We start from the raw sequence: 18136 nt of genomic DNA, 5'->3' as shown, positions 1-18136 counted from the left end.
CGTGGCTCAGTGGGTGGATATCACACCGGGTCGGGGGGGGTCATTTTAATTTGGCAGCAAGTTTTACACCTCGCCTGATTCCTCTTTCCTCTTTTGTTGAAATCGGGCAGCTGATTCACTATTCACCTGTTTTTCACCCGGCGATTCAAAGTGGCGGTTCTTAAACTTTTTGGGTTGAAGGACCCCTTTTCAAATTGATGGGTGATCACAGACCCCCGAAGTACCCCTTTTCAAATCGATGGGTGATCACGGACCCCCCGAGGGACCCCTTTTCAAATCGATGGGTAATTAAGGACCCCTGAGGGGTCCCTTTACAAATCGATGGGTGATCACGGACCCCCGAGGGACCCCTTTTCAAATCGATGGGTAATCACAGACCCCCGAGGGACCCCTTTTCAAATCGATGGGTAATCACAGACCCCCCAAAGGACCCCTTTTCAAATCGATGGGAGATCACGGACCCCCGAAGGACCACTTTTCAAATCGATGGTTGATCACAGACCCCCCAAAGGACCCCTTTTCAAATCGATGGGTGATCAAGGACGCCCCTCCCATCTAAATTATAATACTATACAATACAATTCTCATAATATGAAAGTGCTACATGTAAAGAGTGTTTTAATAATGCTTTTAAGAAAACAGGTATTTACTTACAGATATCAGTGAAGTGGGTATGCCTGTTTCTCACTGCAGAGTCTGTCTATCCTCGGTGTGATGTTTGACGATTTATTTAAAGCTGCGCCTGCTGTCCACTTTCCTACTTGTTACAAGGCACAAGTAAGGAGTGTGATGGAATACTCTCCACTTGCCTGGATGAGTGCAGCTCCAACAACACTCAAGAAGCTCGGCACCATGCAGGACAAAGCAGCCCACTTGATTGGCACCCCATCCACCACCTTAAACATTCCCTCCCTCCACCACCGGCGCACCGTGGCTGCAGTGTATACCATCTACAAGATGCACTGCAGCAACTCGCTAAGGCTTCTTCGGCAGCACCTCCAAACCCGCGAACTCTACCCTCTAGAAGGACTAGGGCAGCAGGCACATGGGAACACCACCACCTCCAAGTCACATCCTGACTTGGAATGAAAGAAAGATTTGCATTTATACAGCGCCTTTCACAACCACCGGACATCTCAAAGCGCTTTACAGCCAATGAAGTACATTTTGAAGTGTAGTCACTGTTGTTATGTGGGAAACGCAGCAGCTAGTTTGCGCACAGCAAGCTCCCGCAAACAGCAATGTGATAATGACCAGATAATCTGTTTTTGTTATGTTGGTTGAGGGATAAATATTGGCCAGGACACCAGGGAGAACTCCCCTGCTCTTCTTCGAAATAGTGCCATGGGATCTTTTACGTCCACCTGAGAGAGCAGACAGGGCCTCGGTTTAACGTCTCATCTGAAAGATGGCACCTCCGACAGTACAACACTCCCTCAGCACTGCACTGCAGTGTCAGCCTAGTTTTATGTGCTCAAGTCCCTGGAGTGGGAAGTATATCGCCGATCCTTCATCGTCGCTGGGTCAAAATCCTGGAACTCTCTCCCTAACAGCACTTTTTGGGAGTACCTTCACTGTACGGACTGCAGCGGTTCAAGAAGGCGGCTCACCACCACCTTTTCAAAGACAATTAGGGATGGGCAATAAATGCGACGCCCAGATCCCATGAACGAATAAAAAAAAAAAAATTAATTTTAAGTACCGTCCTAAAAATTACTGCTCACCTACGAATTTTAGTTACGAACCTTTTTTTTATTAAATTTAGTTTGAAATGAGAAAAAGCCTCAATTTTAATTCAATGCTAAAGAAGTGAAATTAAAAAGAACTCCGGACGGGGAAAAAAAAAAATACCCTCCCAAAACATACAGCTGCTTGAGTGATTGGGATGGCCGGCTTCACACCCGTCCGCCGACATCCGCAACAAACGGAATTGTTCTTTTCGCGGGTGAGGGCGTTCCCAGCGGGCTGGGAACAAGTCCTCACATTTCCAGCATTCGGCCAGTCCGCACCCAGCCGACTCCAACCAGTTACACGCGAACCTGATCAGAAAATCCCCCTCCCCTTGGTGTGGTATTTACCCACTGTGTCATTTGCTGCAGGATTTGCTTTAGTTTGAATTGCAAGTGTTTTTGTTGTGTGTTGTCTCTTTTTTTAAACCCTCGTCTGTTCCGATCAGGATGATTTGTAACGTCGAGAGAGAGCACTGACCAATCACCCGGCCAGGACGGTTCCCCCAGTAACAGCCCATTAATCGAGCGTCTTTTTTTTTTCTCCTTTTGCAGTTATTTGATGGCCAACTCCTTTGGCCGGCGGATGCTGTACCCTGGCTCGGTCTCCCTGCTACAGAAAGCCATCATGCCCATGTTGCTGCAGGGACAGGCGCGTCTGATGGAGGAGGTAGGGTCCGTCACTCCGGAGCTGCCTGGACAGTGTAACGATGGTTCAAGAGCGGGGTGTGGGGGGGTTAAGGTCGTACGATGGTTTTGTTACTGGACTAGTAAGTCAGACAACCGGAGTTGAGTGGGTAGCACTCTCGCCTCTGGGTCAGAAGGTCGTGGGTTCAAGCCCCACTCCAGGGACTTGGAACAAAACCTCAGCTGGCACTCTCCAGTGCAGCACTGAGGGAGTGCTGCACTGTCGGAGGAGCCAACCTTTCGGATGAGATGTTAAACCGAGGCCACCATCTGCCCTCTCGGGTGGATGTCAAAGATCCCACGGTACTATTTCGAAGAAGAGCAAGAGAGTTCTCTCCCGGTGTCCTGGGCCAATATTTATCCCTCATCCAACATCACTCTAGAAAAAAAAAAGTCAGATTATCTGGTCATTATCACATTGCTGTTTGTGGGAGCTTGCTGTGCACTAATTGGCTGCAGCGTTTCCTACATTACAACAGTGACTACACTACCAAAAGTACTTTATTGACACCACCTCCCAAACACATGATCTCCACCTAGAAGGACAAGGGCAGCAGGCACATGGGAACATCACCACCTCCAAGTTCCCCTCACAAGTCACACACCATCCTGACTTGGAAATATATCGTCCTATCCTTCATCGTCATTGGGTCAAAATCCTGGAACTCCCTCCCTAACAGCACTGTGGGAGCACCTTCACCACACGGGCTTCAGCGGTTCACAAAGGCGGCTCACCACCACCTTCTCGAGGGCAATTAAGGATGGGCAATAAATGCCGGCATTGACAGAGACGCCCACATCCCAGGAACAAATCTTTTTAAAAAGTGCTTTTGGACGTCCTGAGGTTGTGAACGGCGCTATATAAATGGGCTCTTTTCCCTCCGCAGGGGGATAAGCTAAACTGGCTATATAGTGCTGCACACAATGAAGGGATACTTGGATATTGTTGGCAGTACTCTCGGAACAATAACCCTAGCAAGCATCGGTGCCGTCAAGGCAGCATGAGGGAAATGTCCTACAGTGTTGAGTTATGCTCCAATGCTTTCCCCAAATCAGATGTCAACTTGCTTGCCTTTACTAGCGATCTTTCCACCTGCCTCCCAGGCTGAGCCATCTAACTCCCTCTCCTGGTTACCGCTCCACTCCCCAGTGTAGCGACAGACCTCTGCAGCCTGATCTTGTGGTACTTGATCCTCCCTGGGCTCCCCTGAAACTCCCTGTAAACTCCTGACTGTTTCTCTACCAACCAAAGCAAAACACTGCAGATGATGGCAATCTGAAACAAAAACAGCAGGTGCTGGCAAACACTCAGCGGGTCGGCAGCATCTGTGGGGAGAGAGAAACCGCGTTAACGTTTTAGGTCGATGAGATTTCATCAGAACTGGAAGAAGTTAGAGATTCAACTGTTTATAAAATAAAAGATAGACTTGCATTTATATAGCGCCTTTCACAACCTCGGGACCTCCCAAAGAGCTTTACAGACAATGAAGTACTTTTTTGAAGTGTAGTCACTGTTGTGATGTGGGAAACGCGGCAGCCAATTTGTGCACAGCAAGGTGCTACAACTGTGACAATGACCAGATAATCTGTTCTTGTGATGTTGATTGAGGGATAAATATTGGCCCAGGACACCGGGGAGAACTCCCCCCTGCTCTTCAAAATAGTGGCCGTGGGATCTTTTACATCCACCCGAGGGAGCAGACGGGGCCTCGGTTTAACGTCTCACCTGAAAGACGGCACCTCCGACAATGCAGCGCTCCCTCAGCACTGCACTGGAGTGTCAGCCTGGATTTATGGAGTGGGGTCTTGAACCCACAACCTTCTGACTCAGAGATGAGTGTTGCCCACTGAGCCACGGATTTTCCTCTTTCTCCACCTGTCCCCCCTCCTGAAAGCATCGAATTAACGCAGAGGACAAAAGGCATCAAGGGGTATGGGGAGAGAGCGGGAATATGGTATTGGGATAGAGGATCAGCCATGATCATATTGAATGGCGGAGCAGGCTCGAAGGGCCGAATGGCCGACTCCTGCTCCTATTTTTCTATATCTATGTTTCTAGGACATTGAGAGGAGGAGTAGATAAATGCTAAGCCTGGATATATTCCCCCCCCCCCCCCCCCCCCCCCCCCCAACTAAAGGAAGCAGTCAGTGGGATGCCCAGAGCTTGGAGACAAATGCCACTGTGTTTCAAAACACAAAGCATCGTTTGGGGAGGGTGAAACAGAGGTTGCTTCTGATGCGCAGCAGATACACTATATAGTATATAATACACTGTCACGCCCTTCGAGAGGGTGCAGAGGCGATTTACTAGAATGGTACCAGGGATAAGGAACTTCAATTATGTGGAGACCCCGGAGAAGCTGGGATTGTTTTCGTTAGAGCAGCGAAGGTTAAGGGGACATTTAATAGAGGTGTTCAAAATCATGAAGGGTTTTGATGGAGTCAATAAGGAGAAACTGTTTCCAGTGGCAGAAGATTCGGTAATCAGAGGACACAGATTGAAGCTAATTAGCAAAAGAACCAGAGGGGAGATGTGGAGAATTTTTGTTACAGAACGAGTTGTGATGATCTGAAAGGGCGGTAGAAGCAGATTCAATAGTAACATTCAAAAAGGGAATTGGATAAATTCTTGAAGGGGAGAAATTTGCAGGGCTACGAGGAAAGAGCAGGGGGAGTAGGATTAATTGGATAACTCTTTCAAAGAACAGGATCGATGGGCCGAATGTCCTTCTTCTGCGATGTATGATTCTACGATCAAGATGGTACCCATTTTTCTCGTTCTCTTTCCCAGCACCAGGGTAGGCGAGCCAAGCTGATAGCCTGCGATGGTAACCAGATCGACACCGTGTTTGTGGACCGGAGACCAACGGAGACCGAGCGTGGGAAAAAGCTGGTACGGCAACCCGGGGCTGTTTTACATAACGCGGCTTTCTGGCACCCCCCCCCCCCCCCCCTTTGTTCACTGCGCCGTGCTCAAATCCCATTCGTAAAAAAATAAATAAAAAGCACTTCACGTGAGGCAGGCTTTAAAAACAAAACAATTGCTTCCTCCCCTACCCGCTGTGACTTCTGCTCCTGCATCGTGTGACTTCTGCGAGCCGACCTGCCAGCCTTCTCCCCGTGCACAGCCAGTCCTGTGCAGTGTCTCTGGACTGGAGGGTCTCGAACCCACGACCTTCTGACTCGGAGGCGGGAACGCTACCCACTGAGCTGTGGACTGACGCTCGGCGTTGAAACTGCGTACTTGAGCATTTAGAACAGAAAAGCCCTGTGGAAACATAGAAACATAGAAGATAGGAGCAGGAGTAGGCCATTCGGCCCCTCAAGGCTGCTCCACCATTTAATGAGATCATGGCTGATCATCCAAATTCAGTACCCTGTTCCTGCTTTCTCCCCATATCTCTTGATCCCTTTAGCCTTAAGAAATATATCTAACTCCTTCTTGAATATATTTAATGAATTGACCTCAACTGCCTTCTGTGGTAGAGAATTCCACAGGTTCACCACTCTCTGGGTGAAGAAATTTATCTTCATCTCTGTCCTAAATGGCTTACCCCTTATCCTTAGACTGTGAACCCTGGCTCTGGCCTCCCCCTGCCATCGGGAACAGCCTTCCTGCATCGAGTCTGTCTAGTCCTGTTAGAATTTTATAAGTTTCAATGAGATCCCCTCTCATTCTTCTAAATTCTAGCGAATACAGGCCCAATCGACCCAATTAGGCTTATATTGTGCAAACCGTTCCGCCAACCATGTGGTTGAACTGCCTCCCACAAGCGGGTGGGGGGGGGGTGGTGGGATCAGTGTGGCGGCCCAGAGATACGGGGTTCACAGAGGAAACTCGGACATGTAGTAAACAATGAGGAGAACAGGAACAGACTTCAGGACGACATGGATATGAATGTAAAGGGTATGATCAGTAAGTTCGCGGATGATACAAAAATTGGTAGGGTGGTAAATAGCGAGGAGGGTAGCCTCAGTCTGCAGGACGATATAGATGGGTTGGTCAGATGGGCGGAACAGTGGCAAATGGAATTTAACCCGGAAAAGTGCGAGGTGATGCACTTTGGGGGGACTAACAAGGCAAAGGAATACACAATGAATGGAAAGACCCTAGGCAAGACGAAGGGTCAGAGGGATCTGGGTGTGCAAGTACACAGATCCCTGAAGGCGGCGGAACAGGTGGATAAGGTGGTAAAAAAGGCATATGGGATACTTGCCTTCATTAGCCGAGGCATTGAATATAAGAGCAAGGAGGTTATGATGGAGCTGTATAAAACACTGGTTAGGCCACAGCTGGAATACTGTGTGCAGTTCTGGTCGCCACACTACAGGAAGGATGTGATCGCGTTAGAGAGGGTGCAGAGGAGGTTCACCAGGATGTTACCAGGGCTGGAGCGCTTCAGCTATGAAGAGAGACTGGGCAGATTGGGTTTGTTTTCCTTGGAGCAGAGGAGGCTGAGGGGGGACATGATTGAGGTGTACAAAATTATGAGGGGCATAGATAGGATGGATGCTGAGGAGCTTTTTCCCTTAGTAGAGGGGTCAATAACTAGGGGGCATAGATTCAAGGTAAAGGGCGGGAGGTTTAGAGGGGATTTGAGAAAGAACTTTTTCACCCAGAGGGTGGTTGGAGTCTGGAACTCACTGCCTGAAAGGGTTGTGGAGGCAGAAACCCTCAACATTTAAGAAGCATTTGGATGTGCACTTGAAATGCCATAGCATACAAGGCTACGGGCCAAATGCTGGAATATGGGATTAGATTAGACAGGGCTTGATGGCCGGCGCGGACACGATGAGCCGAAGGGCCTCTATCCGTGCTGTATAACTCTATGACTCTATGACATGGACCGACTGGTGAAATGGGCAGACACGTGGCAGATGAAATTTAAAGCAGAGAAGTGTGAAGTCATGCATTTTGGTAGGAGGAGAGACTGAATGGTATAATTTTAAAGAGGGTGCAGGAACAGAGACACCTGGAGGTGTATGTACACAAATCTTTGAAGGCGGAAGGATAAGTTGAGGAAGCTCTTAAAAAGCATATGGGATCCTTGGCTTAATCAATAGAGGCATAGAGTGGGCCAGAAATTTGGGTCCCCATGGGTGAGTACACGCTGTCTACTCACGCGTAGGGCCAACGAAAGTGCCGGGTTCGCTCATGCACTGCGCATGCGCTGGAAACCAGAACTTCCGTTCCCTTGAAGGAAGGGGTTCACAGGTCAAATGCGTGCACCGGAGAGGCAGCGCGTAGACCTGGAACTTCCGATTTTTTTACGGGTTTCTCCGTGCCGGTAAGTCCCTAGCAGCTGCGCGTGAAAAAAGCAGTCGCAGGGCCTGCTTTTAACAAGGTAAGAGGTTAATTAAGTAAAATTAAAACATTTTTTCCACAAGTTTATTATTTTAAAATACTTTAAAGAAATGTAAGTTTATTTTTAGCCCTGTTAAAAACTTTAATTTTTTCCAAAAATTTAAATTTTTGTTTAAAATAGTTAATTTATGTAATTTATAGTTATTTTAAAAATGTGATTTAAAAAAAAAAAAAAATATTTGAAGTTTTAGTTAGGTTTTGGGGCTGATCTCTATTCATAGATTTGACAGGTCTTCCTGTCAAATCTATGAATGGAGATTCCCTGCTCCGATTGGCTCCCCATGGCCCACGTGATCCCAGGGGACACTGCGAACTAACTGCGCCCCTGGGATACGCGAGCACTGCACACCGGTAGCTGGAGCAGGCCCAGGATCGGAATCCCACACGGCCCCACAGCACAACTGCAGGCGCGCTAGGTAAGTGCAGGTCGGGGGCTTGCACCCGCGGGAAGCCTCCGACCTGAATTTCTGGCCCATAGAGTACAAAAGCAAGGAAGTTATGCTGAACCTTTATAAAACACTGGTTAGACCTCAGCTGGAGTATTGTGTTGTAAATTCTGGGCACCATACTTTAGGAAGGATGTCAAGGCCTCGGAGAGGGTGCAGAAAAGATTTACTAGAATGGTACCGGGGATGAGGGACTTCAATTATTTGGAGAGACTGGCGAAGCTGGGATTGTTCTCCTCAGAGCAGAGACGGTTAAGAGGAGATTTGATAGAGAGATTCAAAATTGAGGGGTTTTGATAAAGCAGATAAGGAGAAATTATTTCCACTGGCAGAAGGGTCGGTAACCAGAGGACACAGATTTAAAATAATTGGCAAAAGAGCCAGAGGGGAGCTGAGGAAAAAACATTTTTTTTACGCAGCGAGTTGTTGTGATCAGCAACGCACTGCTTGAAAGGGCGGTGGAAGCAGATTCAATAGTAACATTCAAAAGGGAATTGGGTAAATACTTGAAAATGTACAGGGCTGTGGGGAAGGGGACGAATTGGATCACCCTTTCAAAGAGCCGGCACAGGCACGATGGGCCGAATGGCCTCCTTCTGTGCTGTAAGATTGTAAAGGGGGAGCTGGTCCTTGGGCTGTATTAACGAATTACGTTGGACTTCAGAGAGCGTCCCTGTCTGCCCCACAGTAACTAACGTGTTTCTTTTCAACGACAGGTGATCTGCTGTGAGGGGAACGCAGGCTTCTACGAGGTTGGGTGTGTCACCACCCCCCTGGAAGGTAGTGCATCTTTTCAACAAAGTCCTTCAAGCACCTTGCATGAAAAGAGTTTGGGGGCAGTCTCCTAGTGGCCTCTAATTCGGCTCTCTTGCCTAAAAGAGACCAAATGACGGTTTGGAAGATGTCTTGCTGGCACAGAGTGGGTTGAGGCTGGGCGCAGTGTCGGGGCGGAGTCGAGACAGCTTCATGCTCTCCGCCAAATCGTGCCTTTGGATCTTTTGCATCCACCTGAAGGGGGAAGACGGGGGCCTCGGCTAAATGTCTCATCCGAAAGACAGCATCTCTGAATTGTTAGTCTAGATTATTAAGATTATTGTTGTGCTCTGGAATGCACTGCAGGGGGAGAGTGGGACTAATGGGGTAGCTCTTTCAAAGAGCCGGCACAGACACGATGGGCCGAATGGCCTCCTTCTGTGCTGTAGATTCTAAGCGTCTGGAGCGCAGCTTGAACCCACAACCTTCTGACTCCGAGAGTGCTGCCGCTGAGCCACGGCTGAGGCCTGACTCGTAGAGTGAGGATGGATTAATTTCTGTAGTAGTTGCACAGAATTTTCCCTTCAGGGCATAATATGGGCGGGATTGGGGGAACAGACCCTGTACCCCCTAAATATATCTGTATATCAGCCCATTAACTTTCAACAAGAAGAGAATTGAGTGTCTTCAATGCTATGTTTCCCCACTTCGCCATCTCTCCTGCCTAAAGAGACCAAATGATGGTTTGGAAAATGTCTTGCTGGCGCGCAGTAGGTTGAGGCTGGGCGCACTGTTGGGGCGGAGTGTAAGAGTAAGGAAGTCTTGCTACAATTGCACTGGGCCTTGGTGAGACCACACCCTGGAGTACTGTGCACAGTTATGGTCTCCTTATCTAAGGAAGGATAAACTTGCCCTGGAGACGGTGCAACGAAGGCTATGGGGAATGAGCAGAGGAGTGGGACTAATTGACTATCTCTTTGAAAGAGCCGGCACAGGCACGATGGGCCGAATGGCCTCCTTCTGTGCTGTATGATTCTACGATTCTTACCTGAGTTAACAGTGTTTCCTGTTTTTATGTTCCTTGTAGCTGGGTATTCGGTTCTAGGATGGAACCACCCGGGATTTGCAGGAAGCACGGTGAGTAGATACACGGAGGGCTTGAGCCCCATTGTGACCAGCGAGAGATGCTGCAGGGCAGAGCTGTGGCAGTGATTTTAAAAACACCTCCCACTCCTATGGTCCATATGACAATATTTTTGTTGGGTAAGGGCGGGTATATGGAGTTAAGATACAGATCAGCCAGGATCTAATTGAATGGCAGAACAGGCTTGAGGGGCTGAATGGCCTCCTCCTGTTCCGATGTTCCTGTGACATGTGAACACCCAGCTACCCTTGTGTGAAGGGTTTTGCCTCTCCAGAGTTCAAGCAATGCTCACCCGTTTGCTCCTGTGTGAGAGGTATTTCCTAAACTCAGTGTTCCAGCCTGGCTTGGAGCCACCCAGTCCCAGAGGGTGAAAGGACAGTGTCTGACCCACGTCACCATCCAGCCCCAGAGGTGGAAAGGACAGTGTCTGACCCACGTCACCATCCAGCCCCAGAGGTGGAAAGGACAGTGTCTGACCCACTGCACCACCCAGTCCCAGAGGGGGAAAGGACAGTGTCTGACCCACTGCACCACCCAGTCCCAGAGGGGGAAAGGACAGTGTCTGACCCACTGCACCACCCAGTCCCAGAGGGTGAAAGGGCAGTGTCTGATCCACTGCACCACCCAGTCCCAGAGGGGGAAAGGACAGTGTCTCACCCACTGCACCGCCCAGCCCCAGAGGGGGAAAGGACAGAGTCTGACCCAATGCACCGCTCAGACCCAGAGGGGGAAAGGACAGTGTCTGACCCACTGCACCGCCCAGTCCCAGAGGGGGAAAGGACAGTGTCTGACCCACTGCACCACCCAGTCCCAGAGGGGGAAAGGACAGTGTCTGACCCACTGCACCACCCAGTCCCAGAGGGGGATAGGACAGTGTCTGACCCACTGCACCACCCAGTCCCAGTGGGGGAAAGGACAGTGTCTGACCCACTGCACCACCCAGTCCCAGAGGGGGAAAGGCCAGTGTCTGACCCACTGCACCACCCAGTCCCAGAGGGGGAAAGGACAGTGCCTGACCCAATGCACCGCTCAGACCCAGAGGGGGAAAGGACAGTGTCTGACCCACCGCAGCATCCAGTCCCAGAGGGAGAAAGCACAGTGTCGAGCAGGGCCCCAAGAACTAAGCTGTAATGAAAATACACATGGAAGTTGTCCTAGCTTGCACACTGACGGCCAGATCTGACTTCAATGAAGTATTAATGATTCAGTACGATGGAGAGGCTGCCCCTTTAACCAGGCATGCACAGTGTGCGACTCTCTCCCTCAAAGAGCAGCAGATGTTTGCTCAATTAATAATTTCAAATCTTGGTTGCTGGATTTTTGCTAGACGAGGGTATAAAAGGATATGGAGCTAAGGCCAGTGGATTTTTAAGATACAAATCAGCCATGGTCTCATTTAATGGTAGAACAGGCTCGAGGGGATGAATGGCCTGTTCCTCGGTTCCTATTAATTTCTTACCTCTAAACTTGACTATTCCGATGCTCTCCTGGCCGGCCTCCCATCTTCCACCCTTCCTAAACTTAATGTCATCCAAAACTCTGCTGCCCGTCTCCTAACTCATACCTAACTCATGACCTACATTGGCTCCTGGTTGAGTAGCCCCTCGCTTTTAATATCCTCATCCTTGTTTTCAAATCCCTCCATGTCCTCGCCCCCTCCCTATCTCTGTAAGCTCCTCCAGCCCTACAACCCTCCAAGATATCTGCCCTCTTGCGCGTCCCCGATTTCCATCGCACCGCCATTGGCGGGCGTGCCTTCAGCTGCCTGGGCCCTGAAGCTCTGGAATTCCCTCCCTAACCCTCTCCGCATCTCCCTCCTCCTTGAAGGCGCTCCTTAAAACTTAGTTCTTTCACCAAGCTTTTGGTCACCTGTCCTAATATTTCCTTATGTGACTCGGTGTCAAATTGTTTGATAATCGCTCCCGTGAAGCGCCCTAGGATGTTTTACTATGTTAAAGGCGCTGTATAAATGCAAGTTGTTGTTAATTGAGGAATGTGCAGGTGGGGGAGACCTGAGTGAGGTTTTATTCAAGCGGTGATCATGTGAGCGGTGCGGGCGGTATTGACTCCTGTGTGTTTGGTGCCGTAGGGCGTACCTTTCCCTCAGAACGAGGCCAACGCCATGGACGTGGTAGTACAGTACGCCCTCCAGCGCCTTGACTTCCAGATCGAGGACATCATCGTCTACGCCTGGTCCATCGGCGGTTTCACAGGTACTGTCTGCTCCCCTGACCTTTCCTCTCCTTCCAGCTCCTGACTGCCGTCCAGCGACTCTGCTGGAAAGTGAGCACACGGCAACTATTTCGATTTAAGAGCAGGGGGATTGCTCCCTGGTGTCCCGGCCAATATTGATCCTCAAGCAAACATCGCTAAAAGGCCATTATCACACTGCCTGTTTGTGGGAGCTTGCTGTGCACAGATTGGCTGCTGCGTTTCCCACATTACCACAGTGACCACCCCGCAAAAGTGTCAGCTGTGGCTCAGTGGGTAGGTAGCACACACTCTCACCTCTGAGTCAGAAGGTTGTGGGTTCAAGTCCCACTCCAGGGACTTGAGCCCAATAAAGCTAGGCTGACGCTCCCAGTGCAGTGCTGAGGGAGTGCTGCACTGTCTGAGGAGCTGTCTTTTGGCTGAGACGTTAAACCGAGGTCCCGTCAGGTGGACGTAAAAGATTTCACGGGCACTATTTCGAAGAAGAGCAGGGGAGTTATTCCCAGTGTCCTGGGGCCAATATTTATCCCTCAATCAACATAACAAAAACAGATTATCGGGTCATTATCACATTGCTGTTTGTGCGCAAATTGGCTGCCGCGCTTCCCACATTACAACAGTGACTACACTTCAAAAAGTACTTCGCTGGCTGTAAAACGCTTTGAGACGTCCAGTGGTCGTGAAAGGCGCTATAGAAATGCAAGTCTTTCTTTTTCAGTTCTTCTGTCGTTCACTGCGTATAGTTGTTAAATTTAGCAACCATATCTTTTCCAGCTACCTGGGCAACAATGACCTACCCAGAGATCAGTGCCCTGGTCTTGGATGCTTCCTTCGATGACCTTGTACCCCTTGCCCTGAAGGTCATGCCGGAGAGCTGCAGTAAGTAACCTTTTCCCCGTCCCTTGAATTGGAGAAACATCATGAGGGAGGGAAGGAAAAGGTGAAAGGAAATATGGAGGGCAAAGAGAAAACTAGAGACGGACAGAGAGGTAGTGGAAGAGGAGCAGAAAGACAGTTACAGGAACCGAGACGTTTCTCTGGCTATGACAATGCCTTGGGGAGATCCCCTATAATGTATAATGTATCTACATTCTCGGCAGACACACTGTGGATGCTGGAAATCTGAAATAAAAGCAGAAAATGCTGGAAATACTCAGCAGGCCAGGCAGCATCTGTGGAGAGAGAAACAGAGTTAACGTTTCAGGTTGATGACCCTTCGTCAGAACTGGAAAAAGTTAGAGATGGAACAGGTTTTTAAGCAAGTGTCGGGGCAGGGAAAGGGGGTGAGGAGGAAAAAACAAAAAGGGAAGGTCTGTGATAGGATGGAAGGCAGGAGAGATTAGGAGACATTAGGAGATGGTGCGAGGCAAACGGAGATGGTAATGGGACAAGTTAAAAAACAAAAGATGACTCTAGATGATCAAACATGAGAAGGAAGACAGAAAGCAATGCAGATGAACAGGGTAAAAGAGACAAACGGAAATCCCGTCGGAGAGAAGAGCAGAACTTCTTCAAGGTGGGCAGTCCTGGAAGAGAGGTGGCAGTGAATTAAACACTAATACAATAGCAAAATACTGCAGATGCTGGAAATCTGAAATAAAAACAGAAAATGCTGGAGACACTCAGCAGGTCAGACAGCTTATGTAGAGAGAGAAACAGAGTCAGCATTTCAGGTCGATGACCCTTTGTCAGAACTGGAAAAAGCTGGAGATGGAACAGGTTTTTAAGCAAGTGCAGGGGCAGGGAAAGGGGGAGAGGAGGAAAAAACAAAAGGGAAGGTCTGTGATAGGATGGAAGGCAGGAGAGATTAAGTAAGAGACATTACACTATGTATTAAATTGCCTAGTCCTGGCCCTTAAACAAAGGCAGACGGAGGGCCATGAGAGTGCAGCTCTACGGATGAAAGCCAATCATTGTGCTGGTTACCATTTAGAGGCTGGATAGCCCTTAGCCCATTTTAGTTCAGTCTCGCTCGAGGAGATTTCTGATGGTTGAGCGCCACGGGAGTGAGGAGCTTCGAGCCATTGAACCCCCCCCCCTCCACCCAGTTGAAAGCCTGCGGGTGGGTTTGTATCCAAGGTGTGATACGTTTTATAATATTTAGGTGCACGTTATTTCCCTGTTGTGTTGGGTGGAACTAAACCCCTAATTGTTCTCTTGGCCAGATCCTCGGGTGACTCGATCTCGCTGCACAACACAACTCGCAGAGCTGCAATCCAATTGTAAAATCGTCACATGATTAGAATGAACGTATTGTTCAAGGACATTCGCTTTAATGTATTTCTGTTGTAAAGTGCACGCGTGTTGTGCCCAAGAGAGGATAATATATAATACTAGCTGGAGTGCCCGGCGGTGCCGAGGGTTTTTTGAGGGCATGTTGTTGTTGGAAGAGAGAGAGAGAGACTGGGGGGAGAAGAGAGACTGCTGGATTTAGTTTGGGATTAGCCTGGAGAGAGGGGGGGAAGGAGCGCCTCAGGCCTGGCCCAATCGACCCCTGCGAAGGAAGGAAGAAGGCGAGCTCTCCCTCCCTGTCCCACCCCCTCACTCTTTCCCTCCCTCACCCTCTCTCTCACTCCCCCTGTCTCTCCCTGCTTTACTCTCTCTCCCTCCCTGCCCCTCTCCTCTCCCTCCCCGCCCCTCTCCTCTCCCTCCCCGCCCCTCTCCTCTCCCTCCCCGCCCCTCTCCTCTCCCTCCCCGCCCCTCTCCTCTCCCTCCCCGCCCCTCTCCTCTCCCTCCCCGCCCCTCTCCTCTCCCTCCCCGCCCCTCTCCTCTCCCTCCCCGCCCCTCTCCTCTCCCTCCCCGCCCCTCTCCTCTCCCTCCCCGCCCCTCTCCTCTCCCTCCCCGCCCCTCTCCTCTCCCTCCCCGCCCCTCTCCTCTCCCTCCCCGCCCCTCTCCTCTCCCTCCCCGCCCCTCTCCTCTCCCTCCCCGCCCCTCTCCTCTCCCTCCCCGCCCCTCTCCTCTCCCTCCCCGCCCCTCTCCTCTCCCTCCCCGCCCCTCTCCTCTCTCTGCCTTTCCTCAGAGCCCGGATACCGTGAGCCGAAGCCCCCGTGTGCGGATCAGCGCCTCAGGGCCAGCCGGTGCGCGGCCTAGCGCGTGAGGCCCGGCCGGACTCATATTAGCTCAGGTCGCGCTCCGGGCTGCCGCCTACGTTGACGCGCGCGCTGACTCCAGCCCCGCCAGCCTTTACTAAGATGGTGGCGACGGCTACGCTCCGCTCAGTCCCGCGCTGCCAGCCTTTACCAAGATGGCGCCGACCGCGGGCGGGTGGTGCCTAGCTCGGGCGTGGCTGGCGAGGAGAGGCTGAGGCTTGGAGGCCTGCAGGTGGGGTAACCCTCCAAGGTTGCGGCGCCCGGCGGAGGCAGCGAGTCAAGAGGAAAAAAAAGGGTGAAAGGTAGGAAAATTAATCAGCGTAGAAAAAATATTGAGAAATTTAATTTTTTAAAAACAATTTCCCCTCCCCACACACAAAGTGGGAAAAATAAATCAATAGTTAGAAATCAAGATGGCGGCCACTCACCTCCGCTCAGAAGGATTAGGCCCGCCCACACACACAATTGAACCCCCCCCCTCCCCCGTGATGCACCGATTGGTCAACCATCACGTCACTCAACGCTAATGAGCGGAATTTTGCTGTTTTTTTAACCTTTTTTTGTATACTGTCGGAACAATTTTTGTCTGACCAAAAAGTAAATACGCCTATTAGACTCCACTAATGATAAGCTTTCTTTTGATATAAAATGCGTGTAGGTACGCTCTATAACTTTTGAGTGTATAATCGACAGACAGACAAACAGAGAGACAACCCGCTTTATATATTTTGATAGATAACGTCCGCCTGTTTTATTCTGGTCTATTGTCAACTGAAGCTCGAATTATAGAATAGTACAGCACAGAAGGAGGCCATTCAGCCTGTCGAGCCTGCGCAGGCTCTTTCGAAGTTAGTCCTTCTCCCCCCACTCTTTCCCCATATCCCTGCAATTTTTTCCCCCTTCAGGTATTGATCCAATTCCCTTTTCGAAGGCACCCAATTAGGCTGTTGTGTTTTCTCTAACGCTCGCGGTGGGCTCGAGTGACCTTCGATGACCTTGGTCTCTAACTCTCTCTCCCTCGTGTCATCGGCAGGAGGTCTCGTCACTCAGACGGTTCGGGATTACTTGAACCTCAACAATGCGGAGCAGCTGTGCAAGTGAGTCAGTTCTTGTTGACGGTCCCGCCGGCTCCTGCCCCCCACCCCCCCCCCCCCCCCGGTAACCCTGCGGCCAGCTCGCAGTGTGCTTTGTGCAGTATTGTCCATGGCCTTGAGCCAGCCTCTCTGCTCCTCTTTGCTACCACGTGGCGATGAGCTATAGTCCCGTGCGAAGTCGGAGGAGTGTCGGCTATCTCGGCTGTGGCTGTTGTTGCTGCTGACGTGAGACTTTCGTTATTGTTTACACTATTGCACCACCGTCGGTGGCCGTGCCTTCAGCTGCCTGGGCCCTAAACTCTGCAATTCCTTCCCTAAACCTCGCCGCCTCTCTCTCCTCCTTTAAAACGCTCCTTAAAAAAAGGACCTCTTCGACCAAGCCTTGGCTCATCAGCCCCAATATCTCCTTATGCGGCTCAGTGTCAAATTTTGTCTGTTTTAAGGGGTGTCTTAAAGGCGGGTATAGGGTGGGAATTCCAGAGCTTAGGGCCCAGGCATAAACATAGAAGATAGGAGCAGGAGTAGGCCATTCGGCCCCTCGAGCCTGCTCCGCCATTCAATGAGATCATGGCTGATCATCCAAATTCAGTACCCTGTTCTTGCCTTCTCCCCATATCCCTTGATCCCCCTAGCCTTAAGAAATATATTTAACTCCTTCTTGAATATATTTAATGAATTGGCCTCTACTGCCTTCTGTGGTAGAGAATTCCACAGGTTCACCACTCTCTGGGTGAAGAAATTCCTCCTCATCTCTGTCCTAAATGGCCTACCCCTTATCCTTAGACTGTGACCCCTGGTTCTGGACTCCCCGGCCATCGGGAACATCCTTCCTGCATCTAGTCTGTCTAGTCCTGTTAGAATTTTATAAGTTTCGATGAGATCCCCTCTCATTCTTCTAAACTCCAGTGAGTATGAGCCCAATCGATCCAATCTCTCCTCATACGTCATTCCTGCCATCCCAAGCATCAGCCTGGTGAATCTTCGCTGCACTCCTTCCATGGCAAGAACATCCTTCCTCAGATAAGGCGACCAAAACTGCACACAATACTCCAGATGTGGTCTCACCAAGGCCCTGTACAACTGCAGCAACACATCCTTGTTCCTGTACTCGAACCCTCGCTATGAAGGCCAACATACCATTTGCCTTCTTAACCGCCTGCTGCACCTGCATGCTTACTTTCAGCGATTGGTGCACAAGGACGCCCAGGTCTCATTGCACTTCCCCTTCTCCCAATCTATTGCCATTCAGATAATAATCTGCCTTCCTGTTTTTGACACCAAAGTGGATAACCTCGCATTTATCCACGTTATATTGCATCTGCCATGCTTCTGCCCAATCACCCAACCTGTCCAAATCATACTGGAGTTTCTCGGCATCCTCCTCACAACACACACGCCCACCCAGCTTTGTGTCGTCTGCAAATTTGGAGATATTACATCTAGTTCCCTCATCCAGATCATTAATATATATTGTGAATAGCTGGGGTCCTCGCACCGATCCCTGCGGTACCCCACTAGTCACTGCCTGCCACTCGGAAAAAGAGCCGTTTATTCCAACTCTTTGCTTTCTGTCTGCCAACCAGTTCTCTATCCAAGTCAATACACTGCCCCCAATCCCAT

General features: G+C 50.1%; 1 protein-coding gene across 2 annotated transcripts in view; it reads left to right on the top strand.

The window, feature by feature from the left end:
* abhd16a (abhydrolase domain containing 16A, phospholipase) overlaps positions 1 to 18136 on the top strand; it is a 92244-nt gene that overhangs the window by 46261 nt on the left and 27847 nt on the right. For both annotated transcript variants that reach the window (XM_085974985.1, XM_085974986.1), the window contains 7 exons: positions 2283 to 2397; positions 5206 to 5307; positions 8942 to 9005; positions 10066 to 10115; positions 12212 to 12335; positions 13108 to 13212; positions 16456 to 16519. In XM_085974985.1, the coding sequence (XP_085831111.1) occupies positions 2283 to 2397; positions 5206 to 5307; positions 8942 to 9005; positions 10066 to 10115; positions 12212 to 12335; positions 13108 to 13212; positions 16456 to 16519 (624 nt within the window). The remainder of the gene's footprint in view (positions 1 to 2282; positions 2398 to 5205; positions 5308 to 8941; positions 9006 to 10065; positions 10116 to 12211; positions 12336 to 13107; positions 13213 to 16455; positions 16520 to 18136) is intronic.

The sequence above is a fragment of the Somniosus microcephalus genome, unplaced genomic scaffold, assembly GCF_052327205.1.
Source record: "Somniosus microcephalus isolate GS21.2 unplaced genomic scaffold, FLI_Smic_1.0 unresolved_chr1, whole genome shotgun sequence".
Taxonomy (NCBI): Eukaryota; Metazoa; Chordata; class Chondrichthyes; order Squaliformes; family Somniosidae; genus Somniosus; species Somniosus microcephalus.
Note: the sequence above shows the minus strand (reverse complement) of the source record. Positions and strands in the feature narration are given on the sequence as shown.